This window comes from Colletotrichum tamarilloi, assembly GCF_030869305.1.
Source record: "Colletotrichum tamarilloi strain Tom-12 chromosome Unknown Scaffold_40.1, whole genome shotgun sequence".
Lineage (NCBI taxonomy): Eukaryota > Fungi > Ascomycota > Sordariomycetes > Glomerellales > Glomerellaceae > Colletotrichum > Colletotrichum tamarilloi.
In genome coordinates, this window is record NW_026849423.1 from 25843 (window position 1) to 42229 (window position 16387).

At 53.4% G+C, this 16387-nt stretch overlaps 7 protein-coding genes across 7 annotated transcripts; 2 read left to right on the forward strand and 5 right to left on the reverse strand.

Moving 5' to 3' along the window:
• Nucleotides 1–832: 832 nt before the first annotated feature.
• On the forward strand, nt 833–2641 carry CTAM01_09684 (ribosome assembly protein 4; the record flags this gene model as incomplete). The annotated part of the gene is made up of 2 exons (XM_060525701.1): nt 833–1260; nt 1318–2641. The coding sequence occupies 2 exons, from the start codon at nt 833–835 to the stop codon at nt 2639–2641; spliced, it is 1752 nt and encodes a 583-aa protein (XP_060379577.1).
• A 256-nt stretch (nt 2642–2897) lies between these two features.
• Nucleotides 2898–3129, reverse strand: CTAM01_09685 (uncharacterized protein; the record flags this gene model as incomplete). The annotated part of the gene is made up of 2 exons (XM_060525702.1): nt 2898–3005; nt 3073–3129. 2 exons carry the CDS (start codon nt 3127–3129, stop codon nt 2898–2900), a joined length of 165 nt encoding a protein of 54 aa, XP_060379578.1.
• Nucleotides 3130–3666: 537 nt separating this feature from the next.
• On the reverse strand, nt 3667–5291 carry CTAM01_09686 (methyltransferase domain-containing protein; the record flags this gene model as incomplete). The annotated part of the gene is made up of 9 exons (XM_060525703.1): nt 3667–3912; nt 3985–4327; nt 4384–4473; nt 4535–4547; nt 4603–4636; nt 4700–4763; nt 4822–4863; nt 4929–5071; nt 5175–5291. The coding sequence occupies 9 exons, from the start codon at nt 5289–5291 to the stop codon at nt 3667–3669; spliced, it is 1092 nt and encodes a 363-aa protein (XP_060379579.1).
• Nucleotides 5292–6199: 908 nt separating this feature from the next.
• CTAM01_09687 (uncharacterized protein) lies at nt 6200–7310 on the reverse strand (the record flags this gene model as incomplete). The annotated part of the gene is made up of 2 exons (XM_060525704.1): nt 6200–7027; nt 7089–7310. 2 exons carry the CDS (start codon nt 7308–7310, stop codon nt 6200–6202), a joined length of 1050 nt encoding a protein of 349 aa, XP_060379580.1.
• Nucleotides 7311–7826: 516 nt separating this feature from the next.
• On the reverse strand, nt 7827–8967 carry CTAM01_09688 (epoxide hydrolase; the record flags this gene model as incomplete). The annotated part of the gene is made up of 2 exons (XM_060525705.1): nt 7827–8628; nt 8711–8967. 2 exons carry the CDS (start codon nt 8965–8967, stop codon nt 7827–7829), a joined length of 1059 nt encoding a protein of 352 aa, XP_060379581.1.
• Nucleotides 8968–10410: 1443 nt separating this feature from the next.
• On the reverse strand, nt 10411–12282 carry CTAM01_09689 (uncharacterized protein; the record flags this gene model as incomplete). Its single annotated transcript, XM_060525706.1, has 9 exons — nt 10411–10805; nt 10858–10925; nt 10982–11317; nt 11376–11413; nt 11471–11538; nt 11603–11639; nt 11694–11878; nt 11938–12076; nt 12175–12282. 9 exons carry the CDS (start codon nt 12280–12282, stop codon nt 10411–10413), a joined length of 1374 nt encoding a protein of 457 aa, XP_060379582.1.
• Nucleotides 12283–14220: 1938 nt separating this feature from the next.
• On the forward strand, nt 14221–16367 carry CTAM01_09690 (GMC oxidoreductase; the record flags this gene model as incomplete). The annotated part of the gene is made up of 3 exons (XM_060525707.1): nt 14221–14285; nt 14370–15532; nt 15607–16367. 3 exons carry the CDS (start codon nt 14221–14223, stop codon nt 16365–16367), a joined length of 1989 nt encoding a protein of 662 aa, XP_060379583.1.
• Between the last annotated feature and the right edge of the window lie 20 nt (nt 16368–16387).

Below are 16387 nucleotides of genomic sequence, written 5' to 3' on the forward strand. Positions count from 1 at the left end.
AGCAGATATCCTCACCACTAGACTATCGGGGATTGGTGGATGTTGACATCCAGTGATAGTTGGTTGAGTGGGGAGGCGCCTAGCAAGCCTATAGATCTACGTCCGTGCTTGGTAGAGTGGAGGTGCCAGAAGCCCTCAGCCAACATCAACTGAAAGCCCCAAATTGCCGTCAATAGAGCTAGAACGCAGTACGATTCAGAGACTTTGTAACGACCTTCAATAGTCTGTTGCAAGAGCAGCGCGAACACGAGAAGTTGCCATGGCTAGTGTTGAATTTGTAAGGCGACGATCTCAACACGCGGGCAGCGCACGGTAAGGTAAAGTGCCGCACTCCCTGATAATCTTGTGAGAAGCCGGCAGCATCCATCCCTAATTCACCGTCCGTGGCATGGTGGAAACCAGGTCACGGCATACATAAAAGATGACAACATGCAAGAATCACCGGCAGGATCAGGATCGCATGGGTGGAACAACGGGAGAGACGACGCAGCCCTACCTGTAGCACAGTTAATGACCTTTGGTCCTCATTGGAGAATTGTTAGCACCGGTAGTGACACCACCACAGTGGCGCAAGGTCTCTAAAAAGTCATCTCAGTGAAGAGCACTAAACCAAAGAGAAGCTCAAGTGCTGACTGTGCCACGACAGATCTGCACTCAAGTTCCCCTGACATCATTTGGCATTCCCAGCCTTGAGCATAGCCGCTTCGAAACTTGGCTGCCTGATGGGGTGCAAGTTAAGCATTTCGCTAATTCATAAGCGCGACAACTGCCGCCGCGGAATGAAGCTCAACGCCATGTACTCCCAAGACATTCGATCAAGTATCACACCATCATGAGCACGTCAGACGCCAGCAGTGTCAATTCAGAATGCCATCAGCTGCAAGCCGGTCTGTCACCGGCCACCGCAGCTTTACGTGACTTCACTGCGACCCATCCTGAAGCCGAAGCACAGCTCTCCCCCGTGCAAGAACAAGTCCTCTCACTCTCGGACAGCATCGTCGCACTTCGACGCAATGTAGCGAGTTGCGAAGGAGAGGACCAGCTCTTGAGCGAAATCCGATGCGTCCCGGCATTCTGCAATGAGGTCATCAGCCAGATCGTAGGGTCTGTCACTGACACGGGACCTGAGAAGTCCCGATGGTCGCTGTCTCGGCGCGGTGACGATGCGTGGAGGAGTGCAGCCAGCCGCGCCTCGGCCCTCAACTCACATTTGACCACGGGCAGGAGGACAATGGGCCTGGCGGTTGATGCATTAGACCTGTAAGCTTGCCCACTCAGTTGCTTACGAGATGTTGGTGAGATACTGAGACACAGCAGGGTCCGACATCTTCAAAGAGCAGAGGAGGCCGGCGAGTCCCCCCCATATGCTACCAGCGCGATCCTCCAGGAGATCAACTCCATCAAGGAGATCTTGAACCGACAACCCGCATCAGACCAGAGCATATCGCCACAGAAGCTCGCCGGGTTCCTCAACTTCCTCCGGACCTTCATAGACAACCAGTCGACCACGGTTCCGGCATCAGACATGGCGAGACTTTCCGTCACCGCCGACAACGCCGGCTCTTCAACCTACTCCATGTCCGCCGCACCAAGCGTAGACGGAGACGTGAACCCATACCCGACTCTCCTCGCACCAGCTCCCGCCCACGCTACATTCCGTCACGTCGGCAAGATCACCATGAACCTGGAAAAGGAACCTGTCGACATCCGCTTCACCTCCGCAATAGACCCGACGTCCTTCGCCGTCTCCAACTTCTTCAAAGACATCAGTCTCTTCGACGCCGCCTCAGGAGAGCGCAGGCGCACCATGAAAGTGAAAGGCGTGAACATGGTCTTCTCCCCGCTGATGGACCTCGTCGCCGTAACGACGGAGCATCACGATGAATACGTCAACCGGTTCCCTAAGCCGATTCTAACCTCACATGACATGGTCCACTTCGAGAGGCCGGCCCTGTACGTCGTCGAATGGGTCAACGACAACAGCCCCAGTGCGCGCAGGTTCATCCTGCAGTGGCATGGGATCCGCGCCTTTTCCTTTAGCCCCGACGGCCAGCTTCTGGCAATCAAGGGAGTACGCAATCGTGTCGAGATCGTCACGGCCGCCAAAGGGCAGGGGTACAGCGTCATCCGCAGCCACACTGATGAAGTCACGCACGCGGAGTGGACGGCGGACTGCACCAGGCTCGTCACCGCGTCCAAGGACGGGACGCTGAGGATCACGAATGTCGAAACTGGCCGGAACATTGCCAAGATCGAGATGGAGGACTGGAGGAACCCGCTCCGGCTTGCTGTGAGCCCGGCGGGAGTGATTGCATCGATTTGGGGCAGGACGGTGACGATATGGGACCCTGAGAGCGGCGCGATGAACAGCTACAACCTTGAGACGGCAAAGGGGAGCGAGGGCGTCCCGTTGGCGATCTCGCCTGACCTGCGGTGGGTTGTGTACCGGTCAGACGATGGTGCTGATGCCACGGATCTGGCGACTGGAAAGGTGGTCTACTCAGCGAGGTTAGAGTCTGGGTTCGCGGTGTCGGCTGCCTTCTCTGGGAATGGGCAGTACATGGTGGTTGGGCGGTGTTTGCATGGGCACCATGCCAGAAATGATTCTGGCATTCTCAACGTGTGGGAAATTCATACTTGACGTGATATTATGAGCAAACGAGATACCTTTAGTCGTGCGAACTTAGGTCATTCATATGAGTAGAACTACTCAGGATTAGAACCGAGCTTGAATGCCATATGCAGCTTTACACAAGCAGCTTTCGTCTGCAGTATGTCTATCCAATTCCCTCGAGCGTCAGAGGCGTTGCACATGCGATATGAGCTACCTAACAAACTGAGGCTCTGTTCGCAGTCCAATGGAAGAGAACATGAGGCATCGATGGCGCATCGTTGCACTACCAGTCCTTTCCACCAGGATAGTCCTCAGTGACAGCGACATCGCGCTTCCAGGGCTTTCCACCTGGGGAGCCACCAGCGCCCTCAACGACAGCGTTGTCGGCTACCTATACGTTGACTACGTGTTAGACACAGGCACTATGAACTCAGATGACGGCCAGAGGGGAAACGGACCGGCGCGGCCATGGCCAGTGATACAATAGCAGCAAGGGCGAGCAAGTTGAACTTCATTTTGCCGGCTTCGATGTCGCAAAGCAGAGTGAGATAGTTGTGGTGACTGTTCAAGTTGCCCGGATGGTTGAAGATGATACGAAATTCGGTGACAGAGTAAGCAGGCTTAAGTAGCCTTCTTTTATACTCATTTTCGGCGACGGTTCATCTTCAGCGATGCTGGAGCCTTGAATTATCTGAAGCCATCGTCAACTTCCACGTAACATCGAGACCGGCGGAGTTCCACCTCGAAGCTCAAGTAGCTCACTCAGCACCCTGAATCCTGTGCTTTATATAAGATTCACCTTCCAGATGCGGATGCCCTTGCCTTACTGAGCATAGTATAAGCTGATTGAGTCGGCTCGACCCGACGCACCTACGGGTCACGTTCATCTCTGAAGTGTGAGCCTCGGCGGCTAGACTCCTTTCACAATGAGACAGGTGCAAGCCAATGTGGTGGAGAGGCATCCAATTCGATGAACTCGGCTGCATATGCTTATTCACGCTCGCTAGCTCAGATGAAATCAAGAGTAATCAAGGTAGTAGCGAAGAGCGGGACTACGCCTCGGTCTTCAGAGGCTTCTGTCCCCAGACTGCTCTCTGGCGGTAGTACCCATGCAGCTTACCAGACCGGATCTCGCGACGCAGCTGCGCCGCATAGATGTGGATTTCCTCACGGGACCAAGTCGACATGACGTTGGCCATGAAAAGAACGTAGCCCTCAATGTCCGACAGGAGCGTCAGCTGAGCCCACTCGCCAATCTCCTTCTTCACCTCGTCCTTTGGCCAATTGCCGATGGGGGCCTATCATTTCCCATGTTAGTCTTTCCTCTGATACCGAAAGCGCAGGTCATCCTTCAAAGGGCTCTCATCTACCTTATTGTTCCACTCCGTGATGCTCTCAAAGCCAGCGTCCTCCATCGACGTCCTCTGCAAGTTCTCGTCGAGGACCCGGAACGTTCGACCCATTTTCCGGCCGCCCTCCTCGAAGAACTTACCCCACTGGCCCAGCGCGCTAGTCTCCGGGACGGTCCCGTCGTCGCTCATGATGGCCGGCGAGACCTCGAAACTCTCCAGGTATCCGCCCGGCTTCAGGGCCCTGTACGCCTGCTTGAACAGCGCGGGCCAGTCCGCGATGCTGCCGACCAGGAAGCGGATGTGAACATAGTCAAAGGACTCTGGCTCGAAGGTCCATTCGCGCGTGCAGTCGTCAATTTCACTGTGTGGGGTCATCAACGGCACCAGCTGCTGGATCTTGACGCTTCGAGTACTCACAACTTCAGGTTAGGAGGAACCCAGCTAGGTTGGATTGGGGAGATGTCCGTTCCAATGACTTCACATTCGGGGTTCTCGTCGGCAAAATCACTATACAGAGTTCAGCCTCTTGCATCACGTACTCATGCCGAATTTCTGAGCAGGGACTTACATAGCCCAGATACCTACGATGCCATTAGCCTGACTTCATGAGCCGAGAATGACATAAGCGCCGCTCACCTGTTCCTGTCCCAATATCCAGCGCTTTGTTTAGCTATTTAGGGTTTCGTTAGTTCAGGCCGATGAGCAAGCCACCGCCGATGAGCCCGTCACCTACCTTGCTTTTGTCTAGCGGTGCCAAGTGAAGCTTGTCGCCCATCGACAAGGTGAGTAAGTGATGGCTAATGACCGTCAGCTTCGACCTCTCACTTCTTTCGTCATTGGCGGTCTCCATCTCACTTGATATCCCAAGCCTCGTTCTGTTGCTCATCGTTGCTCCCCCTTTCACAATCCGTTAGCGACAACGCTCAAAACGCTCAGTTCTCTCAGCCCGCGGGAGGCACTACCAATACTGGGCGTCGCCAACCTCGCCGTGGAACGTCCTCCCGTGAATCTTCCGGTACTGCAAAATCGTAGAGGTGATCGACGCCGTAGAGCTGGCGTTGTCGTCGCCTAGCGCAGAGTCGGCATCGTCGTCGTTAGCAGCATCCTAGCGGCCTGTCAATCATCAAAATCCCGCGGGCGGTCGCCGTTGAAAGGGGGGGCATGTAGAGAATCTACGCCCCCGCGGTGGAAAAAGGTGTCGAACTGACTCGTGCCGCTTGCACCCAGTGCTCAGCCGGTAGAATTCCAGCCGCTGCGTTCGCCGCAGTCTCCTGCTGCTGCGCCGTGGCCGCGGCCGTCTGGTCCTCGTCTCCCTCGGGACACATTTGTCGGATGGTATCGGGGGATTTGCACCCTCGATGTGAAGCTGTACACTAGTCGTGTCGTCGCAGGGTTTCCTCTTGCTGTTCCCAGATTCCGGGTTACTGTTGCTCGAATCCCGGGAGGAAAGGGAGAGAGTGTGTAATTCTGAGACTGAGAAATCGAATTGCTTAAGCGGCAGCGGGAGAGGGTGGAAACTTGCCCGCCACGAGTCACGACAAAATCCCCGGTCCCTGTTCCCCTTCTTCAATGAGCTCGGAAACCCCCACAGCGGCCGGGCAAAGCGCCTGGTCGTGGACGTGCGCACGCCTTGTCGCCTCCAATTCTTTGGGTGATCAGTCAATTTTCTCTTCACCGCATCAACACCATCCCTATCCCCGGGCGGGGAGGGGGCGGGCGGATTGGATATGGTCTTCTGCTTCGCTTCTCTTCTCCAACCCGTTGGAGTCCTGGAGAGCATCTCCTCATCTGCCGGTTGTCAGCTTCATGTCAGCTCCGCCCGAATTTTGCAGCTTTAAGCTGTGCCATGGCTCATGGTAACGTGTCAAGCGATGCGCCAAGGCCGCTGACCAAAGGTGTAAAATGCTACCATGTTCGGCCCTCATCACCAGAAACGACCGGAAGAGGGGCCGGGGATCGTCAGCGGGTAGGCCAACCAGCTGAGGACTCGCGGCATTTGCCAGTGGATCACGCATGCAAGAACCTGCAAGGAATAGCACTCACTAATGATCAAGAACCTGGGTCTCCGCGTGCTCAATGGTGACTGCTGTGACCTTGACAGCATGTACATGTGTTGTACGGAGTCGGCCGCTCAAGACCAGGAACGAGGGGTGGCCGACGGGGCCCTAGACTTCTTCAAGAAAGACAATCATCTCATTTGCTAGGCACAGATAATCAGGATATCTCTCCGGCTCTAATACGACGCATTCAGTCGCATCTCGATGTACTCGCGGCTGTTTATCGGCTCGTACTTCTTCGGCTTACCGGGGCCGTAGCAACCCGGCACGCAGTCTACCGTCTTCTCCTGATCAGCGCCGATAAAGTACGGAATTGAATATCGTGCCCGGGTCACGCGGTCACCGCTCTCGTTCGTCTCGAGCGGCGGCGCTCGTACACGATGCACAGTTGATCGCAGAGTGTCGTTGCTCCACCGCTGCATGAAGTCGCCAATGTTGACCACGATCGTCCCAGGGATGGACGACACGGGCAAGAATCGGCCCTCCTCGATGGGATCCTCTACCTCGAGGCCGCCGACCTCGTCCTGGAAGAGGAGCGTCATGGAGCCAAAGTCCGAGTGCGCTCCCAGCCGCTCGACCCTGCCGGCGCGCAAGAGCTTCTCCTCGACCGGCGGGTAATGGAGGAGGCGGATCTGGTTGTCTTTCATCACATGGTAGTCCCGAAAGAAATCTTCGTCCAGGCCCATGCCGAGAGCCATAGCACGGAGCAGGTGGAGTTCGAGCTGATAGCAGACCTCGTAGAAGTTGTTGAAAAATGACCGAAACCCAGGGAGCGACTCCTCGGGGAGCCAGATGTTGGGCAGGTGATCATCGTCCTCGCGCCCAATCTCGTATGATTCCTTGAAGTCTGGGGTTTTCCTCAGCTCGCTGATTTCTTTGGCGTCAAATACCATCTGCGACACCTTTTCTCGGCCAATGCCGGAGTACCCGCGATGCCACCATCCCTCGGGTGGATGCGGCGCCTTGTCCTTCTCAGCCTGCGGGAGGGAAAAGAATTTCTCACTCTAATCATGGAATTATCAGCATGGACAGCGATGAAGAGAAAGTCCGTTCTTGTAGACGAACCCACTGGAAGGCGGACTTGATGATTTCCTCGGGGATTCCATGGTTCTTGACATAGGCAAAGCCCGATATTCTGAAAGCGTCCACAAGACTCTTGCCGGCATTCAGTGCTGCTTCAGGGTTGGTGCTGTCTTTCAGGGCACCCAGGTCAACGAGTGGAATGTTAGACCCCCCACCTGTTCGGGCAACAGAGGCTTCCTCGACGACCGACGGTGAATGGGGCATTCTCAATTCAGCTCTGTTTCATGGAGTGACGGAGTGAGAATTGCGAGGAATTTGAATAATTTACATCCTTGAGCATCGATAAGATATGTTCCCCGCCTTCTGCAGGATGACGGAATGACGTAGATCGGCACACGAGGTTATTCACATGCGAACTGACGCACCGTGCATGCTATGCATCCAGTCAGCAAATTGACCAAACACGCCAGACTAGCTCTTGACTTTGACTTTGAGTTAAACATCTTTCAACGTCTACTCTATTAGTCATTCATATGGTTGGTGTTCTTAATTTCATCATGGAGCTAAGATCAATGTATTACAAATTCCCCGGCGTCAATGTTTACCCACTGCCATTTGAAACACTAAACGACTATGTTGGCTTCTCTCTTATTCTCAATATGTACAGAAGACTTTTTGAAATCTATAGACATGGCAGGTGGCACTGTTACGGGTCTAATACAAAGGCGCAAGGTTGATGATGGCCAGACCTCTGTGCTGGTTCATCGCCTCATCTAGCACCTACACGCAGGGCGCTCCAAGACCGAGCCCTCCGGTAAGGTTCAAGGAAGCATTGCCAAACACCGAGGTTTCTAACCAGTTTCCAACATAGTTTTCAACCTCGAGAGGCTTCTGCCACCTTGCCCAATGCCCGCCGTCAATCTCACCTCGGCTCAAATTGTCAAAGTACGTTTCCATTCCTTCGGATAGAGACGGAGGCAGCGTGAGATCTTGGGTTGCAGCGATGTACAGCGCAGGTTGCTTGAACTTGCCGCTGTAAGTGGTATTGTCAGGGATAAGCACCCGCTCATCTTCCCAATTCAGCTTGTTGTTACGGTACTCGTTGAGCGTGTGATTAATTGGCTTTCTGGTGTATTCTTCGACATAAAAGTCAATCTGCGCCTTGGTGAGAAGCGGCGTGTCTGTAGTCACAAGGTCGAGCAGATCAAAGTAGAATCCGATGTCTGTGACGTTGCTGGGTTGCTCGCCATTAGGGCCAATCACACCGTAGACGTTGTTCAGGATTTGTCGAATGCGCGTTGTGTTCTGGGCATCAGCCGGCCCGACATAGTCCGCAACGGCATCTGTACGGAATTGCTGCTGGTATTTAAATCCAGGCCACTCGTATGCGAGGTCCACAAAAGAGGCCGTGGGAGCTGCGAAAGGCGTGTTGAGCACGTAGAAGGCGGCTACGAGGTCTGGATGCCAGATGGCGGTCCGATAAACCACTGCTCCACCAAAGTCGTGTCCACCGAGGATGATACGAGAGAGACCAAGTTGGCTTGCGAGTGTGGCGATGTCGTCTGCAGCGCGCTTCCAGGTACTATTTAGGTTCAAAATGATCAGTCTCCGCAGGCTCTAACCGATCCAACCTCTGGTTGACTCCTTAACGCGTCGTAACTTACTAAAACTTGACATCCTCGGGTGAATCAGTTCCACCATATCCAATCTTGTCCAAAGCGACGACGCTCAGGCCCTTGGAGAGGAGGAAGGGAATATGGTTGGTCCAGCCCAAGGCCAAATCAGGCCATCCGTGGACGAGGAAAACAGTACCAACAGACTTTCCCGAATCAGGCTCTGCATGGATATATCTGTATTGAATACCGTTGAGATCAGCCGTTTTGAAATGGAGCCTGGAGTCGAGAGTAGCAAGAACGTCCATCTTGGGAGACTTTGTTGGTCTATTATGACTGAAGGTTGATCAGGGTGAGGTTGGAATTGGAATCGGTGATAGTGCTTGATTCAAATGTTCTGTTTCGTGAGAGGTTGATCAATATTTATAAACTCGGTCTTCCGTGAGAGGAATCGACCCTCCCAATGCAAGATCGTGTAAGCTACTAAGTGAAAGCGCCATGTTATAACGATACGGCACAGTCGCCATCTTAGACTCCGTATGGCCAGGCCCTGAGCCCGCTTAGTGAGCTACTCGACTTCGTCCGAACTCCCGGGAGCCCCCCGTTAGGACCTGTCATTAGTAAATCCCTGCAAGGTAGTATGGAGATGATAGAAATATTGAAGTCGATTAGAAATGCATGCGAGATCGCGAGAAGCATCCCCAGCGACGTGAGCCTGTCTAGATCTCCTCACAAGATAACGTACACTCCTGGTAGTTGTGATGTCCCATTATGAGAGAACAAAAATTGTGTTCAATCTTAAGCAAAGTTCCATTCTATTTACTAATTTTCATCGATCTTTTTTCGGGTCTTTGCAGGTCGTTCACAACTTGAGCGTCTAGTCTTCTCCACCGAGTTCGATCTTAAATCAATTCTGATTAGTATCGACTCGCATCAACCTGGAGTCATCCCGACCGATCTATGGAGACTCACAAGGTTACTAATGCATATATGCCGCTGTTGATGCCCTTCTACAAGGTTGTGGGTACGGCGGCTGCAGCTTCGTTCCCCGTATGTGCTCTCTGAGCAGAATCTGATTAGTATAGACACACTATTCAAATTACCCCGGCGGATGTGCGGTAAAATGTCTGGATGGTACGCTTTTTCCTCTTTTTCTTTCGGAATCCGAGTCAGTATTAAGATCCACTATCATCATTGGAACAGCCGGCGATTTTCCCGCAAGCATTGAAAGCACGGGGCTTTGATTAGTATTCATTTCCAGATGAACCAGACTGATTTTAGGCCCCTGTATAGTTTGGGTTGGGACCTATTCAATGACCTATAAATTCTCCCAATTTTACTCTACGTTTTCATGAGATATCTCGCGCCTGATATAAGGAAAGACCTTTTTTGAGATCACACTTCATGATGCGGGGCATCACGGTCAAAATAACGAGAACCGAAGCCTGAAGACAGAGACAACGATGTGCCAGCTGCGTTTTTCATTGCTCAAATCATCTATCCACGACAGTCTCATCTAAATTCGGGGGTGATTATGACTCTGGCAATGTGGCATGGTACATTGTGTTGTTGAAGTTGTCTTTACACCTGTCCCACAGACTTTTGTTGTTCTCACCGAAGGGCCAGGGTAGGTGATTGTTGATAAGATGTTGAACTGATTCACCTCATTTGCTCTTCAAAGCTCAAATATATATCGCTGATCATTACACGTTAGAGACGTTCCTTCTTCATCAGACAGCAATATCAGACCCCTATTTCCCATACGCTCGTGCCCAATCCTGTCTCTCCAAATCATCCCTGCTCTCCTCATCGGTCATTTCAAGAGTATACTGTGTGTCGTTATCACACGTTGTCGAACTGCCCCCGAAGTCTCTCAGCTTGACTGCATGTGGCTTCTGTGGAGAGTTGCTGGGCGATGGCTGGGTGCTCGATTCATGTGAGGCATGGGAATGATGCGATTTCTGAATCGCTGTCGTAGACCGTGCTTGCGACTTTCTTCGGTGCGTTCCGGTTTGTATTGTCGATTTGATAGTGGTGAAGAATACTGGCAGCTTCTTGAAAAGAGGTCGTAGTGCCGGGAGACTACCGCAGATGATTGCTAGGTTGAGCTCGACGGATGACCATAGCACGACGTCGACGTTATCCCCTAGAGCGGCTATTAGCATCAATCTCATGCGAAGATGACCGGGAGACCTTACAAGTAGAGTCAAATGAATTAGCGAATGAGACCAAGTATTTTAGTCGGATCATACTCGCGACGCAAGCACTGCAATCCTGAGTTAACATTTGTAAAGCCGCTCCAATGGTTGGCACGTCACTTACAAGGATCCAATAGCAAACATGCAAACCAATGCCATTCTCTTCTTCTTTCCCAGTTGAAGCTTAATCAGTTCTGGAATAGGGATGACAATCAAGATAATATCCTCCAGGATACTGCAAGCAGCGCCTCCGTAACTGATAGCCGAAACATTGAGGCAACGACCTTGGATAGATCGATCCCAGATCGACTCAATGGGTAGGCATTGAAATACCATCAACAGAAGAAACATGAAGCCGTGGACGAACAGAAACACCATGAGGATTTTGACTGCCAGGCGGAACTTCTGATTGGTGAACACGCGGGAGTAGAAGCAGGCAATGGACGCTTTGGCAAAGACTCTAGTGTACAATTAGCGATACTCCTTTACTACCTCGGATCGTGTCTCGATGCACATACTGAACAAAGATGTAAAGCATCTGCAATACATAGAAGATCTGAAGGGAGTCTCAGTTAGCTAGCCAAGACTCGTAATGTGCCGTGCGTTGTCGTACCTGCAAAATAGTCTTGCCATTTCCCGGGTCAATGTCCCAATAGTGAAGTCCGAATCCCATTGCAGCATCTAATGTGCAGCTGAAGTCAGCACTAGACACCCAGTTTCTTGAGCCACGAAGGAAAGTGCATACTTGTGTAGCCAAGGCCGGACATGACTATCAAAAATGCCTGCCACCGTCAGTGAGTCAGTTGCTACGAATGAACCATCTCCAGGAACCTTACCAAGGCGATCAGTGCCGTCCAGTCGTCCCACCACAGTCGGTTGGTGACCTGTAATCGGGCCAGGCATCGGAGAGCTACCGTGAGGATCGTGATAACGGGTAGGCCAATGGAGAAAACCTTGGAGAATTTTCTGCGGTCAGGGTAAGGATAGCCCTCACATAACTGCTGTGAGATACGGGCGGTGGCTTCAAAGCAATGTCAGTGAGATTGGACCCATGACGACGCCTTAGGTACCACCACTCACAAACTTGATCATCGAACTCGCAAGCTTGCTGTATACATGCGGAGGCGCGGGCTTGCAGAGGGATGTTGGTGCACACGCAGTCCGTCAAGCCGTCGAGGGTACAATTGCCAGAATGGAACGCATCGACGAAGCATGGCATCTAGGAAATAAGTCAAGTCAGTGAGTGTAACTAAGTGCTGACTCAAAACCATGAGATGGCTGTGAAACACCACGACTGAGACTGTGAGAGTGACTTACCGCACATTTTGGAGTCGTCGCGAGTAGCTTTGTGATCTCAGTCGTGTTCAATTGAGACACCGTTGCCTGTGCCGTCGCAGCAAACAGCAGGACGACTGCGACCCGCATGATTTGCTTCATTCTCAAAAACGATGCGACGGCATGCGATGTGTGGTTGATGCCGATCGTTGCATGGGCGTACAGATGTCACAACGGCGAAAGAAACCCCCATCAACAAGGCCGGGCCCATGCGGGATCAGGGAGACATCCTGTATATGAACTGGGCATTACATGTCGGCGACCGGAGTTTCGTTCATGAGACCAAGTCCATAGGGCAAGATCGCCACTCAGCCGCCACTACGAAACAATGGCTTGCGATGGACGAAAGCGGCTCACTTTGGGATGGCCTCGACGTCGCGGAGACGGGGAAGCGCTCCCAGCTCTCGTCGCTAACGTCTGGGCGACTAGACTTGCGGATTATGCATCCAGCCCAATTGCTTTGGCGAGAGCGCCACGGGGCTTACTGCTCACATCACCATGTGCGGCTACCCGGCTTCTTCCAAAGCGACGTATAACAGGTGGATGACAGCGCTTGCTTGATGTCTCTCGCTTATGGGATGACGAGCAGCAACGGTGACAGGCTGCTTGCGTGATTCCGCTGTGCTCAAGTTATAGTACGCATTACTCTGAGTTTCTTCTTCCAAGCGCTATCACATCAACAAAAGTGACGAATGAAGATTTTCGGTGGTAAAGATGAAGTTGGCTGAACCACTCAATGCGAGCCGCATCATCAACAGCCCGTTTCTTGGGATCTTGATGGCTTTCCCGCCGGTGGTATCCTTCACTGCATTGGGGCCGTTACAGTCGTGAGATGCTCACACGCTGTACTGCAATAGGCTTGGGGCGGACACCGGGTTTCTTTGGCAGTAAAGGTGGTGCTAACCAAGATCAGACTTTAGTGAGCCAGGTTTCTGCGGGGAGTCGGGGGACAGGGCAGAATGAAAGGCCGGGCTCGCATATTGAATGCCCAACTGCAACTCAGCTGGGCGGACGGCTGAGCAGAACGAACAAAAGATTTGCTCAGGGGTGGCCTGATTCATGTCTATACGGATTCAATGGGACCATGAACCCCCTCGCTTGTTTATGTTTGAATAATGCGAGGCGCAGGTTTGCGAGACTCGACCGGTTCATCCAACATGTCATCGATCGTACCTTGAGGATGGACACATGGGAGATGCATGAACCAAAGAAATAAGGCTAACTGAGAGCTTTGACAACACCCCGCGGAACGCGTATAAGGTCATCCCCGGACGAACTAGGCCAGCCATGAAGATATCTGGCCATGTTTTACGTTTTTCCCCTTGAGAATTTGGACCGATGTCTCCCTCCAAGGCTGAGCTATTCCCCGCATAACCAGGACCGTCCGTCTGCCCTCGTGCTCGGCGCTCCGAAGTGCATCGGATAGCTTTCCCGATTCAAGACATCCTACAGCGCAATCTCATTTAAAGCAGCCCCCGCAACAGTCATGCCAAGTTCGCGCCCGCCGTGACTGCGACGCTGGCCCCTGGCGTCCTCCTCACCTTAATCGGCCTCCCGCTCGTGTTCCCACATGACCAGCATCATTCTCAGATTCTCTCCCGTGCTCGTACCAGGGGGGCAACCTCCACGTCCTTCCCTAATCGTTCCTTCGGCCGACGATGGTAGGCTGAGTGAACCACGAGAAGGGCGATTCTGGGACCTTGAGTGGGAAGGTTGCCATACATAGCATCACCTACATTGATCACCGTTACATAGGAAAGAAGCAGGTCACATCCGAGATGGGGAGGGTACATGACGGACAGCGACATGTCTAATCAAATGCAAGGGGCGTTGCGACTTTTTCCCATGTCGCGATCAGGCGCATCGCGTCGAGGAGGACAAGTGAGGTTTCTTGGACCAAGTTCTTAAGGGGAATGTGCGCCGCTCCTGGAGAGAGACTGACTTTCTGACGACGGGCGTTCCTTTTTGAGTTGCTTGGTGCTGCGACCTCTGCAAGAACCAGTTCGAAAGCCTCCAATCTCATCCAAGATGCGTTGGTGTCTCCATGTCACAAACGTGTTGCTCGGCTACATCGTGGCCACGGCCTCTGCTGTGTGAGTTTGACCTACCCCAAACCTTAAGACGCGAGGTACGCAAAGTATGAATGTGGTTGGCTGACGCGGATACAACATTGATAGCCCGAGCCAGCACTTTGTCCCACGGCAATCTACCGACATCCTCGCGTCTTATGACTACGTCGTTGTCGGTTCCGGGCCGGGTGGTGGCCCACTTGCCGCCCGGCTCGCCATCGCCGGGAAGAAGGTCCTGCTCATCGACGCCGGCGACGACCAGGGAGACTCGATCCCGTACCAGGTCCCTGCGTTGAACCTTCAGTCGACAGAGTACGCCCCAATGAAATGGGACTACTACGTTCAACACTTTGCCGATCTCGAGGCCCAGAAGAAGGACTCCAAGATGACATACCGACTTGCGAACGGGGAGCTCTACGTCGGACTCAACCCACCGGCTGGCGCTGAGCCACTCGGCATCCTTTATCCTAGAGCTGGTACGCTGGGTGGTTGCGGCAGTCACAACGCGTTGATCACGGTCTACCCGCACAAGTCAGACTGGGATGGCATCGCGACCTTGACCGGAGACACCACCTGGGGCGCGTCCAACATGCGCAAGTACTTCCAGCGCCTAGAGAACGCTGAATACTTGCCCAATGGTATTGTAGGACACGGGTTCGACGGCTGGCTTACCACCTCCGTGACGGACCTTGGACTTGTCATCAAGGATGTCAAGCTCCTTACGGTTATTCTGTCCGCTGCTTCCGCCATGGGCAAGAGTCTCCTGGGATTGATCTTCTCGACGATCCAGGGTCTCGGCGAGGTTCTCCTTCGTGATCTCAACGTCGACCTGCCCAGCCGTGACTCTGCCGAGGGCCTCTACCAGGTCCCCATCTCCGTCAACAAGGGCGTCCGCAATGGACCGCGCGAGTTCGTCCTGGACACGGCCAACGCGAAGAACGAGGATGGTTCTAGAAAGTACCATCTCGACATCAAGCTCACCACCCTCGTGACCAAGGTGCGCTTCGACCAGAGCGGCGCGAAGCCCCGGGCCGTGGGGGTAGACTTTGTTACGGGACAGAGCCTTTACCGCGCCGACCCCCGATCCGGCGCTGCTGGCTCTGGCGTCGCCGGATCCGTAAACGCCACGGCCGAAGTCATCATATCAGCCGGCGCCTTCAATACCCCGCAGCTGCTCAAGCTCAGTGGCGTTGGCCCCAAAGAGGAGCTATCCTCTTTCGGTATCCCTTCTATCGTCGATCTTCCTGGTGTTGGCACCAACTTGCAAGACCGTGAGTATTCTCATTTGCTGCTGACGAATTGATCATTCAATGTAGAGCCGTTTCACTGATCATCACCACAACAGGCTACGAGACGTCCGTTATTGGCGAAACGCCGACAAATTTTCAGATCATCGAAGGCTGCACCTTCATTCGCCCTGGCACCGACGATCCCTGCTTGAAAAAGTGGCAGGACGGCGCCGCGAGTGGTGATAGGGGGATTTATGGTTCCAACGGCATCAGCCTGGGTATCGTGAAGAAGTCGACCGTGGCAGAGGGAGACCCGGACCTCTTTATCGCAGGAGCACCAGTCGCCTTCCCTGGGTACTATCCCGGATACTCCGTCGATGGCACCGCGGATCAGAGACATTGGACGTGGATCACCCTCAAAGCCCACAGCCGCAACCGGGCCGGAACCGTCAAGCTGCGTTCAGCCGATCCGCGGGATATGCCGCAGATTGACTTCAACTCATTCCAGGACGAGGCAACGGGCGCTAAGGACATCCAGGCCGTGGTAGAGGGCATGAAGCTCTCACGCAAGATGTTCGAGAGCGTCGTGCCCCTCACGGGAGGCTTCACCGAGGTCTGGCCCGGGAAGAACGTCACCGATGCGGACTTGCCCGAGTTCGTCAGGAATGAAGCCTGGGGCCACCATGCCAGCTGCACGTGCCCCATTGGCAAAGACGGCGATGCCACTGCCGTCTTGGACTCAAAGTTCAAGGTGAGAGGGACTGAAGGTCTGCGGGTGGTGGACGCGAGCGTGTTCCCCAAGATTCCTGGGTATTACATCGCGTCGGCGGTGTACATGATTAGCGAGAAGGCGGCGGATGTAATTCTTGGAGTATAGATACCTTTATGCTCTATTTT